Source organism: Orycteropus afer, unplaced genomic scaffold (genome assembly GCF_000298275.1).
Source record: "Orycteropus afer afer isolate SDZICR_OR568_19922 unplaced genomic scaffold, OryAfe1.0 scaffold00119, whole genome shotgun sequence".
In the NCBI taxonomy this organism is placed as follows: Eukaryota; Metazoa; Chordata; class Mammalia; order Tubulidentata; family Orycteropodidae; genus Orycteropus; species Orycteropus afer.
In genome coordinates, this window is record NW_006921706.1 from 1,125,045 (window position 1) to 1,152,912 (window position 27,868).

General features: G+C 36.9%; 1 protein-coding gene across 1 annotated transcript in view; it reads right to left on the reverse strand.

Moving 5' to 3' along the window:
* Positions 1 to 27,868, reverse strand: part of SCIN (scinderin) — a 103,800-nt gene that overhangs the window by 54,264 nt on the left and 21,668 nt on the right. The window contains exons 3-4 of the mRNA XM_007944063.2: positions 19,412 to 19,573; positions 7,630 to 7,779 (exon numbers count right to left, since the gene is read on the reverse strand). Of these exons, the coding sequence (XP_007942254.1) occupies positions 7,630 to 7,779; positions 19,412 to 19,573 (312 nt within the window). The remainder of the gene's footprint in view (positions 1 to 7,629; positions 7,780 to 19,411; positions 19,574 to 27,868) is intronic.

The following is a 27,868-nucleotide window of genomic DNA, read 5'->3' on the forward strand; positions in this document are numbered from 1 at the left end:
TTCACATTAAGTATGTTTACAATGAAGAGAAAGCAAACACTAAGTATAATGTGAAGTTAGTTACATATTTCAGTTAGTTCTATGTACAGGATTACTTTCATATTTGCATTTTTAAAAGCACTATTTTAAAAAGTCAAGAAAAGGTTTACACACAGAAAGAAATATTCTTTGATGGTTACCAGTGACTCTCACAGTAACCCTTGCAGTGTTCAACTGTTGTTGTTGTTGTTGTTATGTGCCATCGAGTCATCTCCAACTCATAGCAACTTTGTGTACAACAGAACAAAACACTGCTGGGTCCTGTGTCAGCCTGACTATCCCTACCACAGCTGAGCCCATTGCTGTAGCCACTGTGTCTCTCCATTTAATTGAAGGCTTTCCCCTATTTCATTGACCCTCCACTTTACGAAGCATGACACCCTTCTCCAGAGAATGGTCCCTTCTGACAACATGACCAAAGCAGGTGAGACAAAGTCTGGGGTTCCGGCTGCATTTCTTCCAGGACAGATTTGTTAGTCCTTTTAGCAGTCCACAGTACTTTCAGCATTCTTCACCAACACCACCAATTAAAAGCATCAACTCTTCTTTGGTCTTCCTTATTCATTGTCCAGCTCTCATATGCATATGAGGCGAATGAAAACACCGTGACTTGGTTTAGGCACATCCTAGTCTTTAAGGAGATATCTTTGCTCTTAAGCTCTTGTAAGAGGTCTTTTGCAGCCGTTTTGCCCAATGCAATACATCTTTTGATGCCTTGACTACTTCTTCCATTGGCGTTGATTGTAGAACCAAGTAACATGAAGTCTTTGACAACTTCAATCTTTTCTCCATCTATCGTGATGCTGCTTATTGGTCCAGTTGTCAGGATTTTTGTTTTCTTTATATTGAGGTGTAAACCATACTGTAGACTGTAGTCTTTAATTTTCATCAATAAGTGCTCTAATTCATCCTCACTTTCAGAAAGCCAAGTTGTGTCATCTGCATATCGCAGGTTGTTAATAAGCCTTCCTCCAATCCTGATGCCAGGTTCTTCTTCATATAGTCTGGCTTCTCATATTATTTGCTCAGCATACAAGTTGAGTAAGTATGGTGAAAGGATACAACCCTGATGCACACCCTTCCTCATTTTAAACCATGCAGTGTCCCTTTGTTGTGTTTGAATGATAGCCTCCTGGTCTATGTACAGGTTCCTCATGAGTACAATTAAGTGTTCTGGAATTCCCATTCTTCTTAAGTTATCCATAATTTGTAATGATCCACACAATCAAATGCCTTTGCATACTCAATAAAACACAAGTAAACATCTTCCCAGTATTCTTTGCTTTCAGCCAAGATCCATCTGACATCAGCTATGATATCCCTTGCAGCACATCCCCTTCTTAATCCATCTTGCATTTCTGCAAGTTCTCTGTCAATATACTGCTGCAACCATTTTTGAATGACCTTCAATAAAATTTTCTTTACGTGTGATATCAATGATATTGTTCAATAATTTCCACATTCTGTGGGATTGCCTTTCTTTGGAATGGATACAGATATGGATATCTTCCAGTCAGTTGGCCAGGTAGCTGTCTTCCAAATCTCTTGGCATAGCCAAATGAGTGCCTGCAGTGGTGCATCCATTTGTTGAAACATCTCAATGGGTATTCCATCAATTCTCAGAGCCTTGTTTTTCACTAATTCCTTCAGTGAAGCTTTAACTTCTTCCTTCAATACCATTGATTCTTGATATATGGCACCTCCTGAAATGGATGATCATCTACCAATTCTTTTTCATATAATGACTCTCTGTATTCCATCCATCTTCTTTTGATGTTTCCTGCATCATTCAATATATTGCCCATGGAATCTTTCAATATTGCGATTTGAGCCTTAATTTTTTCCCTCAGTTCTTTCAGCTTGAGAAATACTGAGCCTGTTCTTCCCTTTTGGTTTTCTAACTCCAACTCTTGGCACATTTCATTATAATAATTGACTATGTCTTCTCAAGTTGCTCTTTGAAATCTTTTGTTCACCTCTTTTATCCTGTTGATTCTCCCATTTGCTTTAGCTACTCTCTGTTCTGTGGCAAGTTTCAGAGTTTTTTCTGACATCCGTTTTGGTCTTTTCTTCCTTTTTCTGCCTTTTTAATGACCTTTTGCTTTCTTCATGGGTGATGTTTTTGATGTCATCCCACAATTCTGGTTTTTGGTCATTGTTGTTCAATTCATCAAATCTATTCTTTAAATGGTCTCTAAATTTGGAAGGGATAAAATCAAGGTCATATTCTGGCTCTCGTGGAGTTGTTTTGTCTTTAGTTTCAATTTGAACTTGCATATGAGCAGTTGATGGTCTGTTCCACAATCAACTCCTGAACTTGTTTTGGTTGAAGATATTGAGTTTCTCCAACTCCTCTTGACACAGATGTAGTCAATCAGATTCCTGTGTACTCCATCTGGTGAAGTCCATGTGAATAGCTGCCATTTGTGTTATTGAAAAAAGATATTTGCAATGAATAAGTCACTGGTCTTACAAAATTCCATCATGTGATCTCCAGCATCATTTCTATCACCAAGACCATATTTTCCAACTACCAGTGACTCTTCTTTGTTTACAACTTTTGCATTCCAATCACCAGTGATAAAATTAACACATCTTGATTGTATGTTCAGTCGATTTCAGACTGTAGAAATTGAAAAAATCTTCAATTTCCTCATCTTTGGCTTTGGTGGTTTGTACATAAATTTGAATAACAGTAATATTAACTGGTCTTCCTTATAGGCATATAGATATTCTCCTGTCACTGACAACATTGTACTTCAGGATAGATCTTGAAACGTTCTATGTAATGATGAATGCCACGCCATTCCTCTTCAATTTATAATTCCCAGCATAGTAGGTCATATGGTTGTCTGATTCAAAATGGCCAAAACCAATCCATTTCAGCTAACTAATTCCTAGGATAATGATCCTTATGCATTCCATTTCAGTTTTGACAACTTCTAATTTTCCTAGATTCATACTTCTTACATTCCATGCTCCAATTATTAATAGATATTTGCAGCTGTTTCTTCTTATGTTGAGTTGTGCCATATCAGCAAAAAAAAAAAAAAAAAACCTCACTGCTGTCAAGTCAGATCCAACTCATAGCAACCCCTCCTTGGGTTTCTGAGGCAGTATGACTATGGAAGTAGATTGCCCAGTCTTCCTTCTCAAGAGTGGTTCATGGGTTTGAACTGCCAGCCTTTTGGTTAGCAGTCAAATGCCTTAAGCACTATATCAGCAAAAGGAGGTCTGGAAAGTTTACTTCATACACATCATTAAGGTCAGCTCTATTCTGAGGAGGCAGCTCTTTCCTGGTCATATTTTGAGTGCCTTCTGACCTGAGGGGCTCATTCTTTGGCACTGTATCAGATAATGTTTCAGGGCTATTTTTAAGTAATATATCAGAGAGTGTTTCACCACTATTCATAAGGTTTTCACGGGCTAATTCTTTGAGAAGTGGATGGCCTCTTCTTTCTTCTGAGTCAATCTTAGGCTGAAAGCCTCTGTCCACTGTGGCTAACCCTGTTGGCACTTAAAACACTGGTGGCACAGCCTCCAGCCTCACAGCAACACAAAAGCCACCACAGGATGACAAACTGACAAACGAGTTTATCTCTCCTAGCTGTTCCAAACTGCTCCACTCCTGCTTCCTGGCCATCCCTACCAGTTCTGGGCCTCCAAAAAGCTGTGTTCAACTGTAGGAGGGGAAATGCTAACCAGAGAGCAGACACATATTAACTTGGGTAAACCAGAGAGCAGACACATATTAACTTGGGTAAAGGGAAAGGCAGAGTATAATAATGAGGAGGTCAGTACAATATAACCAAGGCAAAGGAAGACACTGGGAGGTACACAAGAGTAAAAAACAAAGCTAAATACTATTATATACACAATCCTGCAATAACAGTAACAACAAACAATAACCATGAGTAGATGCATACGTAGACATGCAAGCTGAACAGATGATGGAAGGCAAATGAGAATACATTCACAAGTATATATAGGTTTGGTAGAGGATATTTCTATGTGTGGACTTGTATGTGCTACAAATATATCCAAAGATATTGTAGAAAATACAGAGGGCAAACTTTTGAAAACTTCTTAGCCATAACCAAACACCTTGACAGAATGAGTCACTGGGCCTGGGGGCTAAGGATCACAGTCTCGGGGACATCCATATCAAGTGGCATAACAGTCCACAAAGACAATGCTCTACATCCTATTTTGAAAAGTAGCAACTGGAGTCTGAAAAGCTTTAGAGTGGCCATCTAAGATGCAACTATTTTTCTCTTCCCATCAGGGCAAAGAAGAGTGAAGAGTATCAAAAACTTAAGGAAACAATTACTTGAGGAGTAATGTACCACATGAATCACATCCAGTACCCTGAGACCAGAAGAACTAGAAGGTGCCCAGCTACTACTACCAACCACTCTGATAGGATCACAATAGAAGGTCCTGGACAGAGTGGAAGAAAAAAAAATGTAGCTAAAATTCAAAATGACAAAAAGAAAAAGACGAGATGTATTGGTCTGATAGATGGTGATGGAATCCCTAAAATTGTGGCCCTTAGATATCCTTCAAGCCTGGAACTGTACCCACCCCCAGGATTACTTTCAGCCAAACAATAGACAAAGCTATAAAGTGAACAATAACACCAGGGAGGAATGCACTTCATAGAACAATCAACCATATGAAACCAAAGGGCATTTGCCCAAAAACAAAGCTCAGAAGCCAGAAAGGGGCAGGAAAGAAGTACAAATGGAAATTGGAAACACAGGGAAGAAGTGGGAAGAGTGCCGTTATGAGGACTACAATCAATATTGTGAAACAGAATGTATATAAATTATTGAATGAAAAGCTAATTTGCTCTGTAAACTTTCACCCAAACCACAATAAAAAGGATGTAAAAAATAAATTTTATGTTCTTCATTCAATTTTTTAAAACAATAGGCTAGAGGTCAAGCTAGTTTAGCATAAGTACATAACAAACCCATTAATAACTGCTGACCTGTCTGCCCTAGTCACAAAACAACATTTATAAAAACAAGAAAAATCCTGAACACTTCTTTTCCTTAGCTAATGATGACTGTCACTGAAAATTCATTTCAGTTCATTGTATGAACAAGGTTCATTAATAAATGTAGTATATACACTGTATTGAATGGAAACAAACCAGGTATAGTTTTCTCTTGCAATCTGAAGGTACAGCATTCTTAAAGAAACTGCCAAAATGGTAAACAAGCAATTACCATTGATTTATATAGGAAAAGTGTTTGAGCATTCCCAGTGCCAAAATATAGCCTGCCAAATCATACCACGTCACACAAAAAACTAAAATAACACTAACATAGAGTGTTCATAGTGCACAGTTCAATCATTAAAAATTATCTTTCTGAAATTTTTGATCACTGGACTATGTAGGCTGTTACTGGATGATGTGATGCTAATGAATTAAAATTGCTGTAAACAAAAAATATTAAAAATATGTTTACAAGAGAAAAATTTAAATACAAATGCTAAAATTATTGGAGGAAAATGTATAGTATCTGGGGAAATCAGAGAAATGAGAACTCAAAAGATATTCTCTGCCACTATTAAATTATTATACCTACTCAAAAAGGTATTACAATAGTAAATCCTGACAGGATTCTGTTATGTCATGATCTGACACAATACGTATGTATGGAAGGTAGTACCAATTGGTGCAAACATTTAGTACATGACACACTGTAGAAGTTTAATAAATATTTGTTGAATCAATAAGTAAGAATTAATTTACCACCATATATCCAGACACTTGAATACAATCATATCCTTTGATTGATAATCTTACTTTAAGTAATGTATGTTGTTTTTAGGTACCGTCAAGTCCAATTCATAGTGACACAATGTATAAGAGAATGAAACACAGCCTGGTCCTGGGCCATCCTCATGATCATCATGCTTGAGTCCATTGTTGCAGCCACTGTGTCAGTCCATCTTGTTGAGGATTCTTCTCTTTTTCACTGACTCTCTACTTTACCATGCATGATGTCCCTCTCCAGGGACTGGTCCCTCCTGATAACATGATCAAGTAGGAGACAAAGTCTCACCATCCTTTGTTTTAAAGAGCATTCTGGCTGTACTTCTTCCAAGACAGATTTGTTTGTTCTTCTAGCAGTCCATGTTGATTTCAATATTCTTTGTGAACACCATAATTCAAATGCATCCATTCTTCCTTGGTCTTCCTTATTAATTGTATAATTTTCACATGCATATGTGGTGACCCTGGTAGCATAGTGCCCAAGGTACTTGACTGCTAACCAGAAGGCTGGTGATTCAAACCCACCAGTCACTCCTCAGAAGGAAGTTTGGGCAACCTACTTCAGTAGTGATAATGCCTCGGAAACCCAAGGAGGAGTCACTATGAGTCAGGTCTGACTCAATGGCACATAACAACAACAACAACAACAACATGTGGTGACTAAAAATACCTCTTGGGTGAATGGTAATGAGTTTTTAAGGGAATTATACAAAGCATGCATTTTCTAACCAAACCAAGATGTATACAATAGGGTACTCATGTACATTTTCTTAAAAGGGAAAAAATAGTCACAACTAATGTCCAAATGGTTAAGCAAGTAATGTAGATACATAGAGCCATGGAGACTTAAATTTCAAGTTAATTTAACAACTATACTAAAATCACAAGTGTCATGCCCATAATTCTTGACTGAAAATGACTGAAATATTTAAAATATTGGTGTATTTAATTTCTTGGTATAAGGTTTTATTTCATTCTTTTAATTGTCAATTTTAAAATCAAAGAAAGTTGTTACAGTTTCTGGAAAAAAAAATCTGTATCATTACTTAGATAACTGATGCTAGGTCCAATATTAGCAAATTTGTTAAAACTTACATGCATGCTATATAAATGCAATGCAACGCACTGCCATAGAGTCGGATCTGAGTCATAGCAACCCCTCCTTAGGTTTCCAAGGCAGTATCAGTATGGAAGTAGATTGCCCAATCTTTCTTTCGAGGAGTGTCTGGTGAGTTTGAACCTCCAATCTTCTGGTTAGCAGTCAAGTGCCTTGGGCACTACTCTACCAGAGCTCCTATGTTATATATACATATGCAATATATGTATGTATATACGTACATACATTCATACACATATGTATACATATCTGTAGAGATCTACAGATATAGAGATGTATGTATATACTACAGATATATATGTGTGCATATGCTTGTATATATGTACATATGTATATACATATAGAGAGGTACATGTATGCATATATATATATAGAGAGAGAGAGAGAGAGAGAGCTACATGTAGATATAGAAAGAAGGAGCCCTAGTGATACAGGTTAAGCACTTGGCTGGTAACCAAGAGGCCAGAGGTCCAAACCCACTAGCCACTCCAAGGAAGAAAAGAACTGGCCATGTGCTCTCATAAAGATAACAGCCAAAGAAATTCATGATGCAGTTCTACTCCATTATATGGAGTCAAAATGGGGTGCTATGAGTCAAAATTGACCTGACACACAATAACAACAATATAGAGAGACACAGCTTAGACAGGTAATCCTTTAAAAATAAAAACCCAAGTCACAATACCTTTATGAGCTCTGACGGTTCACTTCCTTCCTCTACAACTATTAGTTGAGATCTTCCTTTCCTTTCGTTATCCCGAATGCCAATAGCAACCTGGTTTGCCTTCAGACGCTCATATTTATTACATGAAGAACCACACCATTGGTAAATATCCTAAAAAAAAATTGATATTTTGACTGTATGGAGGAATATGTAGAAGACATTCAATTTTAGTGTAACACTGTGATTAATTGGGAAAAAATTTTAAAAGTATAAAAAAATAAACTTAAAATAGTCTAATTGTTGAAGTACATATGATTTTATATATTTAAAATACATATAGATTATACACACACACACACACACACACAAAAAAAAAACACTTAGTCTGCATTCTCTTGCTTTCAATCAGCATTATAAAGTGAGTTTTTGTTAACAGGAATACAAAATACTTATCTCACCATTCTTTATGTGCATAATTTGCTAATTATAATTTATGAGTTTAAAATTATTACTTATTACTTAATTAGAAAGTATTTTTTTCATCAAGATGCCTATTTTTTTCAGGCCAAATATATTTGTGTTAATTATTTGTTGTTGTTGTTGTTGTTTGCCATTGAGTCAGCCCCGACTCATAGTGACCCCTCCTTTGGTTTCCGAGGCAGTATCACTATGGAAGTAGGAATGCCCAACCTTCCTTCTGAGGAGTGGCTGGTGGGTTTGAACTGCCAGCCTTCTGGTTAGCAGTCAAGTGCCTTAGCCACTATGCTACCAGAGCTCCTGTGTTAATTATAGATTACTTAAATTAAAAAATAAATAAACTTAGCATATTTCAGAAAGTTAGTGAAGAATCTATTATAGTAATATAACCTTAATTATGATTAAAATGGATATAGCATTTTTTAAAAAGATATTTAACAATATTTATCAAGAGTCATAAAAAGAGTTTAAAACCTTTGACCCAGTAATATCCCTATTTGAAACTTGCTTTAATAAATTATTCATAAAGATTAAAAAAAAAACATATGCACATTGCTATGTGATTGTATTAGTGAGGCATGAGAAAAATATTAAATGTGTAGTAGTAAGACAATGGTCATATAGATTATTTATATAGATAAAATTAGATACTTAACTTTAAACATCATGCTTTAAAATAAAAACATGGAACAATGTTTGATATAAAATAAATTATATTAACTGCCATTGTATAAGGAGTTCTGGTGGCATACCGCCTAAGGTATTTGATTGCTAACCAGAAGGCTGGCAGTTCAAACCCACCAGCCACTCCTCAGAAGAAAGAGTGGGCAATCTACTTCTGTAGAGATACCACCTTGGAAACCCAAGAATGGGTCGTTATAAGTCAGAACCGACTCCATGGCAGTGAGTTTGTTTTTGAGTTTTGTTTTGGCCATTATATAAAATAGCAATCTACTTCCATAAAGATTTACCACCTCGGAAACCCAATGGGGGTTGCTATGAGTTGGGATCGACTCGATGGCAGTGAGTTTGGTTTGGTGTAATGGTTATATAAAATATTATATATTTTAACTAGGCTCAATTATTCTGAACGTATACAGATATAAACAACAGTAATAGTGTATATATAAATAAAGTAACAGTGTACAGGAGACATACAAGAACTCTTTATACATTCTGCACAATTTAAACTGCTCTAAACCATAATGTCTGTTTTTTTTTTTTTTTTTTAAAGTTTACTGGGTGCCTATTATGGGGTTACCTCTCTTGGAGGCACTAGAACCCAACTCTGAACAAAGTAGGCCTGAAATGATCTCTCTGACCCAATCTCCTGTTTCTGACTGACCTACTGCATACTCCTCTTTAGGAATAAAATATAAGTTTTAGGAATTCAAATCCTTTAAAAGAAAAAAAAGAAGGGGACTATGCCTTGCCATTCCTTTGACTCTAAAATCTGCTTTAGTTCTTCAGTTTGGTCAAGTGGCATTTCTTTCTTGTTTTTAAGAGAACGATGCACTTACTGTTTCATCTCTCACCTCTTTTCTACATCTGGGCATCTGAATGTGAGACTTATATTTGGAGACAATGCCACAAAGAGTGAAGGTAAATTGTTCCCAATGATCAGGCAACTCTTCATAACTGGGCATTAAAATCAGGGGATGGAGTATGAAGCAGATTTTTAGAAATACAGATACCTGGACACCAACCACCCTTGAGGATTCTCAGGAGTTTTCTGGGCAGCAATGTTTACTGAAAGACCCCCAGGAGATTCGAACATTCAGCCAGGGATGAGAACCACTGCTGATGGCCCAGAGTGTCTCACAAGGGCATGGGCAGCAGGGAATGTTTAACATCTAACATCCAATTATCTGATGCAGCCAGGCAGACTCCTCTGCTGAGTGTATCCTAGGCTCTTAGCTCAGGTTGTCTTCAATAACCTATTCCATGATACTCTGGAAGTTATGACTTTCTCAATAGGTCTGAGAAAACAATCTTCTAATAATTACATTGTACACAACAGAGAATTATAGGAAAGCAATCAAAAGTAACCTCTCTAGATTTCTCAGATTTTTTAGCAGCTTTCATAACTGACTCACTCTACTTTTACCAACAGATATTTATGTTCTTTTTATCTCAGTTGTATAAATGACCTCTCATTTACTCAAAGAGATTATATAAAATCACACTGATTTTTATTAACATCTGTAAAACATTCTGGAAGCTTTGTAAAATTTAAAAATTAATTGTAGCTAATGACAATTTTACAAACATAATTATTATTTAATGTAGAATTATAAAATACTCTCTGTGATATTAGCCAGAGTGCTCCTTGGAAGCAAGAATGGCCAGACTTCCTCTCACCTACTTCGGCCATCTCATCAGAAAGGACCATTCCCCAGAGAAGGAGCTCTGGTGGTGTAGTGCCTACGGCATTTGACTGCTAACCAGAAGGCTGGCGGTTCAAACCTACCAGCCACTCCTTGGAAGGAAGATTGGGCAGTCTACTTGTGTAATGATACCACCTCGGAAACGCGAGGAGTGGTCGCTATGTCAGATTTGACTCCAGTGCAATGAGTCTGATTTTTGTTTTTGTGTTTCTAAAGTGGAAGGTCAAAAAGAAAGAGGAAGGCCCTCGATGAGAAGAATTGACACAGCGCAATGATGGGCTCAGGTATAGCAAGGATTGCGAGGCTGGCACAGGACATTGTTTTGTTCTGTTGTACATAGGGTCGCTATGGGTTGGAGCCAACTTGGAGGCACCTAACAACATGATATTAGTTTGGGTTGGGAGTTTTATACGTGTAGTGTCAATTTAGGAGCTCTGGTAGCCTAGTGCCTAAGGCACTTGACTGCTAACCAGAAGGTTGGTGGTTCAAACTCACCAGCCACTCCTTGGAAGGAAGGTTGAGCAATCTACTTCTGAAGTGATACCGCCTAGGAAACCCAAGGAGGGGTCGCTATGAGTCGGCTCCGACTCGAGGGCACATAACAACACAACAACAGTGTCGATTTACAGCTAAATTTAATTGTAGGAAATATTCTTCAGCATCACTTAGGGCTCACAGTTCCTGTGTCACAAGCTTGAAAACCCTGGAGAGCATTTCTACTCTGAACACATCATGTGGCCACGAGTTGGAATCAACTCAATAAGAATGAACAACAATAACAAGTCAGGAAAAAAACATAATCATAAAAATAGCATAACTTTTAAAAGTTAAGTTTTCCTTTTAAATCAGAAATGACTAAGTCACTAAAGAAACAAAGAAAGAGTCTATACTTAGCATGAAAATGAATGTTTTGTATTCTGCCTGTGCTTTCATTATTTCCACTTAATTTTGTGCTACCATTTATCTAAACTTGACATATTTTATTATTTACTAACCGTATTCTTCAATAGTTAATCAGACAATAAATGCAATAAAACATTGACTTTAATTGCAATTTGCTAAAAGCCAGAATTGTGTAGAGTCAGGTTCATTAAAACACACTTTTTTTCAATGCTAATTAATTTTTTGTGCAAATATAGTTCATTCAGTAACAGTAGTATCACATTAAAACTTGTTTGGAGAGTTTAAATATAATTTTAGCAGTTCATTGGTTTTGAGCAATTTATATTCTGCCCAGTGTGGGTGATGTTTAGGACAGACCCTCTCATGTTAACAGAGCTCTACTGTGCTGAAATAAATGTGGGCAGTGCTATTAATAAACTGCACTAGCTAACACTTACTCTATTCAGAGGTGGTTGGTAAAGACAACTTCACCACTCTGTGAACAAGGTAATTTTGTTCTAAATTGGCACCATGCTTGAAAAATTATCTCCTATAAATGTGTGCTAAGGGGAATAAGCTGAAGAAAAAGGAAAAAAAAAAAAAAATACTGCATCAAGACTAAATAAAGCCTGAATTGATATGCTATGTATTATTACAACAAAAACTTTTCACTACAATTTAAATTATATTATTTGTAATACTTTAATGGGATTTAGCTTTAAAGCTTTTCATAAATCTGATTTAAGTGCACCAGAAAGTGGATATTATAAAATAAACACAGCTTCTCAGTTAACTATTTTACCCCTAAGATCATAAGGAATTTAATAACTCAATACTAAATGTCATATTTCTTTGGGGATGGAACATAAAAACTTCCTATAAATATAGGAATATTCATTCAATGTGGAACCCAGCACACTAAAATTTTGGCGGGGAGTTGTTGACGTACATATTGCTCATGCAAAAACCCCGTAGTAGAAGTTTGTGAAACCATAATTCTCAAATACACAAACAACTCAATGAAAACAAAATCATTCCACATAATCAGAAAAGGAAAAAAACAAGGAAATAAAGGCTATTTGGTACTGGTAATTAGTTTGGTCTACCAGTAACACGAAAAAAAAATGAGTATTATTTATAGACAGTCACATTAGGGGAGGAAAAGATGTGTTAATGGTCTTGAAAACTAGATGTTTCTAAAATTTCCTTTAAACTATGTAGTCAAAGTTAATAAATAAAACATCAAAGTGCAGCCAAACATGATTTGCAGACAGGAAGTAAGAGCAGAAATAATACCACGTTCAATGATGCCCTTGATGGGGAAAGCAAGATTTCAGAAGACAAGTGGAGAGGCATGGATGATGATGACTCGAAGTGCAAATAATTCAGCATGGACTTGCTATGCTAAGTCAGTTATTCTAAACACAGTACATGTAAAATATTATAAAAGGGGAAAAGGAGCCCAGAATGCTTCCTGTTCCGTGCTTCTGTGGCTTTTTTCCTGTATTTGGTTTTCATGCAGGATAAAGGTAACCAAATATAAAATTTCACTAAGTTATCCCTCTAGCCTAGAGACTCTCCAAGCATCACTTAAAAATGATATTCGTTTGTGAGATACCTCTAGGAATATACCTTTTTTATTTTAAAAGTTTAAAATATGACTTACTTAGTTTTTAGATAATCAAATGTCTATATCCTATTTTGTAGAGCTCTGGTAGCATAGTGCCTAAGGCACTTGATTGCTAACCAAAGGCTGTTGGTTCAAACCCACCAGCCACTTCTCAGAAGGAAGGTTGGGCAATCTACTTCCTTAGTGATACCACCTCAGACACCCAACGAAGAGTCGCTATGAGTTGGGTCCAACTCAAGGCCAAACAGCAACAACATCCTATTTTACCATTTTCTCCAAGCAAGTGAGTTCAATATCTTTCGGTGACATAATATATGTGTTTTGTAAAGTCTTCTGAATGAAGGATGGAAGATCAACAGAGTGGGTGTGCAAAGCCAGTGAAGGCTTGGTAACCAGAAAGGAAGTGACTGCAAGGGTTAACTGATGATAAATATTTGATCTAGGGCAGTGGTGACAGTTTTTGTTGTTCATTCCCATTGAGTTGATTCCAACTCATGGCCACCTGATGTGTGCAGAGTAGAACTTCTTTACAGGGTTTTCGAGGTTGTGACATTTCAGAAGATTGCCAAGTGTGTCCTCCTAGGTGCCCCTGGGTGGGCTTGAAGCACCAGTCTTTCAGCTAATAAAGGAACATGTGGAAGGCTGAAGCTAACAGAGTTGTTCAACAATGGAGAGAGGAAATTGAACAATTTTAGCTTGGCTGTTGTTGTGATGCCACTTGTTAGAACAAGGTCAACATATTTGAGAGGTTGCTTTGGTAGGTGAAATCATGTTCTCTATACTAGAGCTCTGGTGGCTCTGGTGGAGTCAAAGGAGCTCTGGTGGCATAGTGCCTAAGGCATTTGACTGCTAATCAGAAGGCTGGAGGTTCAAATCTACTAGCCACTCCTTGGAAGGAAGATTAGGCAATCTGTTTCTGTAGTGATTCTGCCTCGGAAACCCAAGGAGGGGTCACTATGAGTCGGATCTGACTCGATGGCACTGAGTTTTTGGTTTTGCATTATACTAATCAAAAATCAAAAGGAGCTCTGGGGGTACAGTGGTTAAGACATTCAGCTGCTAACCAAAAGACTGGCAGTTCAAACCCACCAGCTATTCTATGGAAGATGAGGCAGTCTGCTTCCACAAAGATTTATAGCCTTGGAAGTCCTATGGAACAGTTCTACTCTGCCCTAAGGATCACTATGAGTCAGAATCAACTCCATGGCAGTGGGTCATGCTAGTCAAGGTGTTCAGCAAACCAAAGAACCTTACAGTCACACTAACTCTACCAGAAGAGAAAGAAAAGTTTCCTTATTGAATAAATATTAAACCGGAATGTGATACAACACAGGGAATCAGGTAGAGATGAGTGGCTGCAACTTACTACATTCTTGTTTTCAAGGTAAAATTGCTAATTCTCTAGTATCTTCATGGCCTGAGTTAGATGTGCAATTTGGTGCTTGGGCCACCTTAAGTTATGCTGATCTTATTCTAGGAATCTGGAAAGTTGGAGCGATTACCTGAAGTTACATTTTAACGAGGTGCCTGCCAGGTCCAAAGTCAACATTGTATGTAGATTTACATACTTTTTAAAGTGATACAGAAAGATCCTGGGATCTTCTGTATTGGAGTAGATTGGGCAATCTACTTCTGTAGTGATACCACCTCGGAAACCCAAGGACGGGTCGCTATAAGTCAGATCCGACTTGACGGCAGTGAGTTTGGTTTGGTTTGAAAGTGAATTCTGAAAGAACTGAGAGGAGAGAAACCTCTTCCTTTATTTCTAACAGGGAGAATGAAAATCTCTCATTTTCAATTTGTAACTGTCCTTACATCAGCCACATAAGTTAATGTCAGTATCTCAGCTACTTTTAACTGACTTATTGGCTCTTTTGGCCTATAACGAAGTGATTCTAAACATTCACTGTGTATTATAATAACTTAGATACTTAAAAAGTTATATCTAAGTCCCATCTTAAAATTTTTAAATCAAGATCTATGGGGTAAATCACAGGCATCAGTATTTTCTAATGTGCAACCATGAAATAATTATAATCCTAATACACTGAGTTGTCTTCCCTTGTGCCCTCATCTACTCTGCAATTCCAATGTGTGCACTTGTCCAACACATCTCACAGTCCACCTTATCTTTCTTCCTCTTGTGTATGTGTCTTCCTCCCACCATTTGATGACATCTAAAAGTAAAAGATCTCTGGGTGGTCCAACAGTTAAGTGTAAGACTACTGACCAAAAGGCTGGTGGTCTCAAACCACCCAGATGTACCTTGAAAGGCCTGGCTCCCATAAGATCTGCTCCTGTAAAGTCACAACCTTGAAAACCCTATGGGAGTGTAGCTGTACTCTGCAACCCATGGGCTTGTCTGTCATGAGTCTGAACAGACTTGACGGCAACTGGTATAGAGGTGAAAGGTTATCTGGTATTCACCCTTGCTCCCCATGCACCCACACACATGCCATATACACAGTGTAATGCCACTTTTAAAGCAGGATGACTCTTACATAAAAAATTAGGCTCTTCTCTCTCATTATCTTTTTTGTTCCCTCAAGGCTCTCCTCTTATGAAGGTAATCCAATCCACTGTCATTGAGTCAATTCCAACTCACAGCAACACTTTAGGACAGAGTAGAACTGCTCCTTAGGGTTTCCAACACTGTAGATCTTTACCAAAGCAGACTGCCTTATTATCATCTTTCTCCCACAGAGCAGTGCGTGTGTTCAAACTTCCGACCTTTTGGTTAGCAACCAAATGCTTTCACTACCACACCGCCGGGCCTCCCTTATAAAGTTAAAGGTAGGCATTAATTTGCAACAAAGACAAATTTATCAGAACAATGAAGTTTTTGCTCAGTTATTAGTTTCAAAATAAGTATATTTTTAAGTCAAAACAAACACAAAAGTCTGAAAGCTAACATAGATTTAATTGGCAAAAACCTTGATTTTGCAGGACTAGTTTGTTTGAAGGAGCCCTGGTGGCACAGTGGTCAAGTATTCAGCTGCTAACACAAAAGTCAGTGGTTTGAATCCACCAGTGACAAAAGATGTGGTAATCTGCTTCCATAAAGATTACAGCCTTGGAAACCTTATGGGGCAGTTCTACTCATGGAGTCACTATGGACCAGAACACACTCAATGGCATAAAACAACAGTTTGTTTTGTGGAGTGCTGTCTAAAACATTGCTTTGGCATATCAATAGCCAAATTCAAAAGATTTTACAATTTACATTCCAAAGATTCAGTAAATTCCAAAATGCTAAGATCTAACAGTGCTCCATATTATTTTCTGGGAATGTACTAAATATATTACTAGAATTTATTGCAGGAACCATAAAGTAGGCAAGGATGTGAAATGGTGTAAAACCAGTTTTTCTGGTCCAAAAACTAGAAAATAGGACGAATGCAATGGGTTTTTGAGAAAAGTCCAACACAATTCCCCTCTGACTGATACATTCTATAATCATGGTGTAGATGATATACATTCACATGCCACATTCATGGTGTGTGTGAAAGTCAAACAGTATGGGCTGAAGACTGGCTGGGAAATGAGGAAATGTAAACTGCTTTTTCAAAGCCACCTGACTAACCAAAGAAAGAGTGGGTAGGCCATTATAAATAGTGAGGATAGTACAGAAAGCCTGCATAACTGACCAAACAAGTTAACAAAGGCAACAGAGCATGCAAAAGCTCACATTAGTAAGTTACCACAGAACATCCTACTCTGAAGAAATCTAATTCTCCTCTGACATATATTTCTAAAAGAAGTAACCCCAGATCCTAAATTCTGAGAATATGAACATTTTTCATTAATGTTGTATCAAGGTTAACATTCTTTTATTGCAATATTTTTAGATGTGATTTTATTAATGTTTACAAATACCTCATAAGTGTACCTTTAAAATGGTGGGGAAAGAAAATAATGATTGAAAAATTCATTACAACTTACAGTTCAGAAATACTCTCCAAAGATTCAGTAAATTCCAAAATGCTAAGATCTAGTCATATTCCATATTACTTTCTGAGAATGCACTAAATATAATAAAATTTATATAAATCATACTTTAGAATGCTGATGATTTTAACTATCAAACTGATTCAAATGTTATTCTTAAAATCTCATGCCTCAAATTAAGGAATTTACATTGCCATGTCCAAGTGTTATTTACTACAGTCAGAAATCCCATAAAAGAACAAATGTTTATGAAGTGTATGGCATAAGATATTAATAATAGTGAAATTTATCAAAGAAACTGCCATCCCTCAAACATGATTAAGATAATTGATTTAGGTTGTATCGGTAACCTTAGATTTTGATCAGGTGACTTTATTTGGGTTACAGATTTAGATGTTTGACCTACCTTTTCCATACCTAGGAAATAAAATAAACAAACAAAAATGCACTGGCTTCCTTGTGTCCACTAATGTAGAAGTTGAAAAATTAGCTCAGTGACTTCTATTTAAATATTATTATACAAAAAATTTTACTTTCATGTCCTTCTTCATTTACTGAGACACACCCCCAAAATAAAGTTTCCAGATCTTATCCATTTAGAAACTTTTGGCGACATACCAACTGGTTAAAGGTTAATATGTAACCAAAAATCATGTGGATATTTGTTCCAGTGTATGTAGGAATCCTGTGCTTGATTCATACTAGAATATTCCTTTGGGATATAGGAAATTTCCACAATATAAACATAACAAATCACAAGCACTTCTGCAATAAAATCATTCCAAATGTCTCTTTAAACAGGCCTGAGAGCAGAAGATGAAAGCCCTTAAAGATAATTATATAAAATAAATTAATATTAGGTAGATGCATATCCTTAAACTTTTCTGTCCTTATTATATGAGCCTGGATTTGTAGGTCATATTCTCACAGACAAACATTTCCTATGAGTAGAGAGTATTGGCCAAAAGCACCACAACCTATCTGCCAAAGCACTCAACTATCTAGCTCATTATAGAAACTCAAGTAATATTTGTTCTGCAAAATAATAATATAATGAATAATATTACTTTCAGTGCATTCTCAGTCAGACAAAATGGTAGATATCAATTCTGGGATGTTCAGATTCTGAGTCTCTAGCAAACCATTCTGCTACAGGAATATTCCATCTTATAGACTATCAAGTTAGCTTGGCACAGTGAAAAGATATGGACGAGGGATAAAAACAGCCTAGGTCCTCTCCTGGGTCACCACTCAGCTCGTATGACTGCAAGAGACTATCTCAAACCTTCTAAAGCTTTGTTTCACCATGTGAAACTGAGATAATAACTGCCATTTCCCAGACGTGACTGTGTCAGATGAGACTGAATCATAATCAGCAAAGGCTAGAAGTGGTATCAGAAATCACAGTAAAGATATAAAGATAATATAGGAAGCCAAGGCTGAGAGGTTAATGATTTCCTAAGATCACAGAGTAGAGAGTTGGAAAGCTGAATTGGGAGCTACTTATGATAATAAGTAAATGGATTATTGAATTTATAGAGCAATGCCTTATTTTATATGCATAAAAGGTTCATACATTTAAGTAATGGCAGTGCTGAATATATTATCAATGAGAAATGCCCATCTTGTTTAGGGGCTCTAAAAACCAGTTGCCATTAAATTGATACCAACTCACTGGAGATCATCTAATCTTTTAATAATTCTTAGAGGATTGAGGCATGTGAAATAGTATGATGTATATTATGAATTACAATATATATATAAATATGTGTCCATCCATGAAGTCCCTGGGTGGTGCAGACAGTTAACACATTTGGTCGCTAACTGGAAAGTTGGAGGCTTGAGTCCATCCAGCAGCGCCTTTGAAGAAACTCCTAGAAATCTGCTTCTGAAACATTAGCACTTGAAAACCTGATGGAGTTCAGCTCTACTCTGATACACATGGGCTTGCCAGGAGTTGAAAGTCGACTTGATAGCAACTGGTTATCATGTATTTGTGTATGTGTGCACATGTGTTAAAATATTATCCCAAAACTCCTCAAGAAGTCTCTTCAGAACCTACCACCATGTCCATTTTAAATTCTATAACTTGTAAATCTTAAAGTAAAAGAGTCTTCAAAAACCTTTGATTACTGTGGGAATCAATTTCCCCTTAAACTATGTTCCCCAACACACAATTAATTGCAAAAATAATTAGAGGAAGTTCCGTTCAGAGAGAAGAGGAAATACATTTAAGATCTTTCAATTTCTGTTCAATGGTAGGAAGAACTAAATCACTACTCTATTCTAAATCTATTAAAAAAATAAAATCTTTGAAGTCCAACTTGATGTGTCATTTAAATACTTGCCGCTTATTCATGTGATATAATTGCATCTCTGACCTCTTAATGTGAAGGAAGAAAATGGTTATCTTCAATGCATCTGATTTTGTCTGAACATTTATTTTCCTTTAGAAGTCTAAGCATGCATATAAACTTACAGTTCCAAGATCAATGATGAAACAGTCGCCCTTGTTGAAGCTGTCCCAGTTCAGAGGAACTTCTGTGGCCCTGACCACTCTCCGACCCTTCACGTGTAGGAGCCTCTCAGCAGTCAGGTCATTTGTGAGAACGTGATTTAATCCAGATGCCACACCCCCAGCCTGATCAATAGGAGGAAGAAAACAAAACACAACAAACAGAAAACTGATGAAGCGTTTACCAAGACACAGCAAAATATAAAACACAACTATTAGTGAAAAAACTATGCCTATCAGGCCAAGAAAAAGTAGCCATCTGAGTACCTGTTGTTATGTGCCATCAAGTTGGCTCCGACTCATAGAGACCCCTCCTTGGGTTTTCAAGGCAGTATCACTATGGAAGTAGATTGCCCAACCTTCCTTCCAAGGAGTGGCTGGTGGGTTTGAACTGCCAGCCTTCTGGTTAGCAGTCAAATGCCTTAGGCACTACGCTACCAGAGCTCCTCTGAGTACATGAGAAAAGTTAAATATGATAAGAGAGAAAATTCCTTAGTAAATCTGTAACAGGTTGTTTTGATTAGTTTATGTGGGTATTTTGTTTTTTGTGGATTTTTTTTTCAATCTCCTTGGCCTTCCTATTTTAACAATTCAATTTAAAATTGTAAATATCTACTGAGAATCACTGATGTATAAAATACTGTTGCATAAACAAAAGGAAGACACCATAGCTCTTGTCCTTCAGGAATTACTATAATGATTTAGGGAGAAGATAGAGGAGGATTTCTGGGAAGAAAATGATAGGAGATTGAAGGAGAGTCAGAGGTCACAAATACAGCCAAGGAGTGGCCAGAGAAGAAGGCAGCCCAGATGTTCCCACTATCACAGAGTTAAGAAGAACAGGAGAATTGAGTGCTAGCCATGTATGGGCTGCTCCCTATTTATGGACCTTGTTTTTACGTTAAAGAGTCAACTGTCTCCTTCATTTTCTGGTAAACAGAGTTTACTAAATACACAAGGCCTGAGTATTCATATCCTTAATTAGGAGAGATGTATTATCCTGGTTGCACATCAGCAATCAAAATAAAATAAGACAAAAGGAAACAAAATAAACTATATCAAATTAAAAAGAATGCTTAAGAAAAAAACATTAAATGTATGAACTACCTCTTGCATTTTTTGCTGTCATCTTTTACTTTTTCATTTTTCTAAAACATTAGGAACCATAATCATTATGTCCATGATTAATTTTGAAGTAATTTGCATAATTAAGATGCAGGGTAAACAAAATTCTATGCCATTTATAAATCAAAGTCCTCTGATGATAATATAGTAAGAAAATTAGCTGTACAAGAAACCTATCAAATAATGCAAACTTCACATTTATTATGTGAACATCATAGTCAATCTAAAATAAGTTAAACTGTATATGCAGTCATTAGCACATTATTTAAATTTTCATTGAATTTAAATTCCCACCTTTCTTCAGGAAAAGGCCTTCATGAGTAAAAAAGATTTTGGTAGCATAAAGTTAAATGTTGATTTCAGGACAACATCAAATTTTAAGAAATATACAATGGATGCCCAGTTCACAGTTTTACAAAAATTATTACATTTCTTTATTGAAAAAAATAAGTATGATACAATAAAATCAATATAAATTTTCATCTATTTACTACTGTCCTTGGACTTTTCAAAAATGTTAAATAAATAAAAGGACATTAAGATCAGATAAAAAGTGCTATAAAAACTCTCAGAAAATAAACTAAAAATACAGTGTAGACATAAACTGAAAATACATATACAACATTCACACTAATTTCATACTCTGAACCATCAGAATAGTACATCGATTGTGGTCAAGTTGATTCCAACTCCTAGTGACCCTATAAGACAGAGTAGCACTGCTCCATAGGGTTCCTAAACCCTATGGGTTCCTAAAACTGTAATCTTATGGAAGCAGACTACATTTTTCTCACATAGAGTGGCTGATGGGTTTGAACCACCAACCTTTCAGTTAGCAGCCAAAGGCTTAACCACTGAACCACTAGGGCATCTTCAGAGTAATATATAATCTGTGAAAATTAATAGTATTTTTTAAATTAGTATTTGATGCCACAAATGCGCAGAAGAAAAGCTATATGTTGCATTATATGTCTGTGTCAGACAAAAGGTAGATACATGGTGAATATTGCTTAAATTTACCCTAAAATCCCCTAGCCTTTGTCTGCTTTCACAACACAGAATACAAGCAAAGTGGAGGGAAAGGGGAGGTGACCCTCTAAATAGGAGCACCATAAACACAGGCTTGCAGACAGAAGTCCTATAGTCACTATCTACAATCATGGCTCGGGGTAGGTCATGTTTTAAGCTTGCAAAGGATATGATTAGCCAGAGATTTAATTTAAGGGAACAGTGGAAAGTAATAGTGTCTATAATCTCTCCCCTCTATAGAGCACTGCCCCACAAGTCAATCAAATGAGATAGGAAGATGGCCTTAGCGTAGTGCCTAATGCACTTGACTGCTAAACAGAAGGCTGGCGGTTCAAAACCACCAGCCACTCCTCGGAAGGAAGGTTGGGCAATCTACTTCTGTAGTGATACTGCCTCAGAAAGCCAAGAAGGGATCACTATGAGTCAGGTCCGACTTGATGGCACATAACAACAACAATAACAACAACACCTGAAGCTTTACATTACACAGGACAACTACACAGGGTTTTCACTGACACAATAATAATAGAGTTTGTCAAGTTCTACACATCCCAAATAGACATAATATCCTATTGCTTATAGTAATTTTAAATTAAAAATTTGTTCTAACATTGGAAACATTTATTAATGCTGAGTGCATCATAAGATAATGACCACCATCAGACACTGGGGTCAGATGGTCAGTCACCTACCCATATACTAGCCATGAGACCTTGGCAAATCACATAGTGTCTCAAAGTCTCAGTTTACTTATGTATATGGTAATAACTTCATCATAGAGTTGTTTGGATTAAATAATATATGTGATCAGTGCCATGAAACCAAATGTGCATGAACTGTTGAGAGTAAAATGAATCTGCTTTGTAAATTTGCACCCAAATCACAATAAAAAAATTAAAAATAAATTAATATATGTGAAATGCTTAGAACATTCCTATAGAGTTGAAACTAATGATGGGATGAAATTAAGTATAACATACTGTAATATAACTTTCTATTTTGGGTGGTAATTATCTGGGCCTCCACATTTCCTATGTTGTAACTGCACACATTGCCATGTGCTCAGTGCCTCTGATGATAAGATGGTGAACTGATTTTTTTGCTGATAAATTTGACCTCCATTTGAAAACATCTTCTTTCTAAAAATGTTCATTTTCATTATTAAAAAACCCACAGTCTTACCAGTCTGATAGAGACTGGTGATACTCCTAAGACCCTAATCACTCATCAGGCCTGGAATTGAACTCACTCTCTTGGCTCAATTTTCAGCCAAACAATAGACAGGCCTATGAAATCAGCAAGTATACCAAGGTGGTACATTCTCCTTAAAACAATCAACCATAAGAGTTAAAAAGGGCAGCATTTGCATAGGAATAAAACTCAGAAGGTAGGAATGCATAGGAAAGAGGGACTTAGGGAAAAGATAACCATAGGGAGGAAATGGGAAGGAACTGTTATATTATGGGGACTGCAATTAATGCCATGAAACAAAATGTACATGAGCTGTTGGATGAAAAATGAATTTGCTCTGTAAACTTTCACCTGAATCAAAATAAAAGGTATAACTAAGCAACTAAAATTCATTACATAAAAATAAATTAACTAATTAATAATTTGTGGGGTTTTAATGTTGATAATTAGGAGACAATTCTCCAATAACAGCAAAACTAATTTTATCGTGTACACTTTCAAATACATATCCAAAAGTTTGATTTCAGAAGTCTTGTTCCTAGTATAATTAATAATAGCATAAGTTTCTACTGAGTGGGGACTTGTACTGTCAGTATGTTTATTATTTACTTTAATCTTTAATTATTATACCAGTATAAGGAAACTATTATTATACCTCTTGTATATTTGAGCAAATAAAGCATAAAGAGCTTAAGTACTTGCCCAAAGTCAGAAAAGTGCTATGTGGCACAAATGGATTCACAATCAAGACAAATGCCAAAGAATAGGCTTTTGGTAACAAGAACCAGCTTACTTAAAATGTGGCTTCATTGAAATGAAGGAAGTTTCAGGATCATAAAATGCAGGAACTAGTATGATTTAACCATCACTCATTTATCAGTTTGTTGTACTGTGGCTAACGTGTAGCTACCAAACCAAGACTGACTGGGGAGGAGGACCTGAAGATCTATTTGTAAAACAAATGGTCAGTGAAAACCTTATGAATAGCAGTAGAACACTGTCTGATAAAGTGCCAGAAGGTGAGCCCCTCAAGTTGAAAAGGACTCAAAATACAACTAGGGAAGAAACATAACCTCAAAGTACCATCAATCTTAATGTCATGGATGAAGTAAGGCTTTATTTGTTGATGTCATGCAACTCAAAATGAGAACATCTGCAAACAGCTATTAATAATCGGAATGTGGAATGTACGAAGTATGAATCTAGGAAATTTGGAAATCATCAAAAATGAAAGGAAACATGCATCCATTTCATTAGAAAGCAATGGGTGTTTCAAGTTCTTTTAAATAAAATGTGCATTTAAATGATGCACTGCTGAATTTTATCTTTAAGAGTACTAGTTTTCTGGTAATTTATTTACATACATTTGATTTACTCCGCTGGGAAGGATACACATGGATTCTCTGAGTTAGTTAATAAAGTGTGATTATGCCCCTTCAGCTACATGAAGTCTATAAAGAGTTGGAATTTATTGAAATACCTATTGCTTTTATTTACTTATTTATTTTTTTAATTTTAAGAGCTTGTTTTACATTCAACGTCACACGTACATTTAGTTTCATTCCCCATTCACCATGTCCAACCCTAACCCAGCCTCCTCCCCTCCCTACCCTGCAACCCTCCCCCTGTGCCCCTCATAATTATGTACTCCTGTTTGTCCTGCATTTCCTCTGTTTGAATGTTGGTCCTTTGTGTGTGGTTCAGCATCCTGGGTTGAGTGGTCTGCATGTACATCTTGTTAACTATTGGGCTGAGAGCCCACCCCTGGAAGTGAGTTTTATTCCAGGCACCAAATGCATTTCAGGGCCATAGTATTGGGAGTCTCACCAGATTCATCTGACCAGTAATTCTGGTCATTATTGAGTTTTTGGATTTTGTTCCACATTTTCCCTCCCACTCTATCCAGGATCTCCAGATTTGATCCTTTCCTGAGTGGTTGGCATTGGTAGCTGGACACCATCCGGTTCTTCTGGTCTTGAGGACCATCATGTCCTAGGGTTGATTGCTTCTATAAATGCTCTTGTTTTTTTTGTGTGTGTGTGTTCTTCTTCACTTCCAATGCTAGGAGACCAGTCTGCATCTTAGATGGCTTAGCTTCATCTTAGATGGCTGCCTGAAAGCTTTTAAGACTTCAGTTGCTACTTACCAATGTAGGACCAATGTAGAGCAACACTTTTATGCATCTTGTTGTGCCAATTGAGTCTGGTGTACCCCAGTACTATGGTCCTGAGGTAATAGCTCTATTGGATCTCTCTCCCATAGTGTCAGGATATCTGTGAGGGATTACTCTGTGTCTGTCTTCTATTGTTTCTGTAAGGAATGCAGGGATTTTGTATCACTGGTGTCTGTACAAGACTAGCCTCAGCTGAGTCTATCCTTGGTCTGACGTATACCTCTATTTACTGACCCCTGTCTGATCATCTCAGGTGTTTATGTGTTTATCTGTATATCCTAGTGTTTGGTGTTAATGGCAAAATGGTATTGTGGACACATTGGTTGGTTTTAGCATCTGTCATCTATCTCTTATGTGCATGGTTCGGTGTCCTCTCATTTCCCAATGTTATCATGGTGGTCATATATCCTTCCTGTATATCCCTCTGCCTACCCATGTCAGCGTGTAAGCCCCAACTAGCCCTAAATTAATCCCTCCTTTTCCCTCCCCATTCCGGTAACCTACTAGGTGAGTTCCCTTTCCCAAGCAAACCCTTCTCTGTCTTTTTACAGTAATGGACTCATACAGTACTTGTCCTTCTGCGACTGACTTATTTCACTCAGCATAATGTCCTCCAGGTTCATTCATGTTGTGAGATGATTTGTGTATCCCTCATTGTTCTTTAATGTGGTATAGAATTCCATTGTGTGGATATACCATAATTTGGTTATCCACTCATCCATTGATGGGCATTTAGGTTGTTTCCATCTCTTTGCTATGGTGAATTGTGCTGCAATGAACATAGGTGTACATATGTCTGTTCATGTGCTATCTCTCACTTCTTTAGGATATATTCCTAGTAATGGAATTTCTGGGTCAAATAGTACTTCTATTTTCAGTTTTTTAAGGAAACATCATGCCGTTTGCCACAATGGTTGTACCATTTTACAATCCCACCAGCAGTGGGATGCATGAGAAACATTCACATCTTTCAAAACCAGTGGAAATACCACAGCATGGAAATCTCTTTTGACTTCATGGACCAGAATGGCAGAAACACCACTTTGTTAACTCAGTCAGAGAAGATTTGTGTAAGTTTTCAACCAGGAATGTCAAGTGTATGTTGACAATTTAGAAAAACCATGCACCCATTAATTTAAACTGAAAAACCGTAGCTTTCAAAAGCTCCTTAAGCAATGTAATTGAAATCATAATTTGCTTTTTACTGAAACCAATGTATCATAAAGTTGGTGTTTTTAAAGCAAGGGACATTTCAAGAAATTTCCAATCTCTATAGTCTTCAGGTAGCTGAATGGGAGTAACCACACTTTATTAACTCAGTCAGAGATCCCTGTGTATCCCTTCCAATAGAGTAAATCAAATGTATGTAAATAACTTGCCAGAGAACTACTATTCCTAAAGCTAAAATTCAGCAGTGCATCATTTACATGCAAGTTGCATCTAAAAGAACCTAAAACACCCATTGCTTTCTAATGAAATAGATGCATGAGAAAGAAACATTCACATCTTTCAAAACAAGTGGAAATACCACAGCGTGGAAATCTCCTTTGACTTCATGGGCCAGAACGACAGAAACACCACTTTGTTAACTCAATCGGAGAAAAACTGTGTAAGTTTTCAACCAGGAAGATGAAGGGTATGTTGACAGTTTGGAAAATCCATGCGCTCATTAATTTAAACTGAACAAGCATGGCTTACAAAAGCCCCCCCCCCAAAAAAAAAAAATGAAAGGAAACACATAAAGATCAATATCCTAGGCATTAATGAGCTGAAATTGAATAGGATAGTCATAGGGTCTACTATACCAAGAATGCCAAATTGAAGAGGAATGATGACACATTCATCACCAAAAAAACATTTTAAGATCTATCCTGAAGTACAACTCTATCAGTAAAAGGATAATATCCATATACCCACAAGGAATACCTGTTCATACAACTATTACTCAAATGTATGCACCAACCACTAATGCTAAAGATAGAAATTAAAGATTTTTAGCAACCTCTGAAGTTTGAAATGGATCAAACATGCAACCAGGATGCGTGCTTTTACTATGAAGCACCTTAAAAATCTCTAGCCTTCACTCACTACCCAATTTCAAAACTGCTTCCACATTGTAGGTATCTTAGATCAGCATCCCACTCCAGGAACCAGACTTTGTCTTAGTTATCTAGTGTTACAATAATAGAAATACCATAAGTGGATGGCTTTAACAAACAGAAATTTATCCTTTCCCAGTTTAGGAGGCTAGAAGTCTAAATTCAGAGTGCTATCTCTAGGGAAAAACTTTCTCTCTCTCCTGGCTCTGAGGGAAAGTCCTTATCTCCTTTCAGCTTCTGTGAACCCAGTGTTCCTGGGAGATCTCTATGGGTCTTGGCATTGATCTTCCCCTGGGTCTAGACCATTCTCAGCATAGGGACTCTCAGTTCAAAGGATGCACTCGGCTCCTGGCTCTTCTTTGTTGGTGGTACTGAGGTCCCACCTAGTTTACTTGCTTCTGTCTCTTTTTATCTCTTTTAAGAGAAAATCTAATGCAGGCCACACCCCAGGGAAACTCCCTTTACCTTAATCAGGGCTGTGACCTGAGTAAGGGTATTACATCCTATCCTAATCCCCTTACAATTCATTGGATTTTCACATCAGATCACATCATGAAGTACGGTTACATCACTGCCAAATTACATCATTATATATATGCCAAACTACTGATAATCATGAAACAGCCAAGTTGACACATATTTTGGGGGAACACAATCCAATCCATGAAAGGGTGATATATTCAAGGGATGGTGGGTATGCAGACCATCTGTTGGAGAATGCTTTTGTACACACTAGTTTCTGAATGTTTGTCTGGAGTGGGTGTTCCTCACAATTTAACAGAAAACCTATGATGGGGCAGGGGA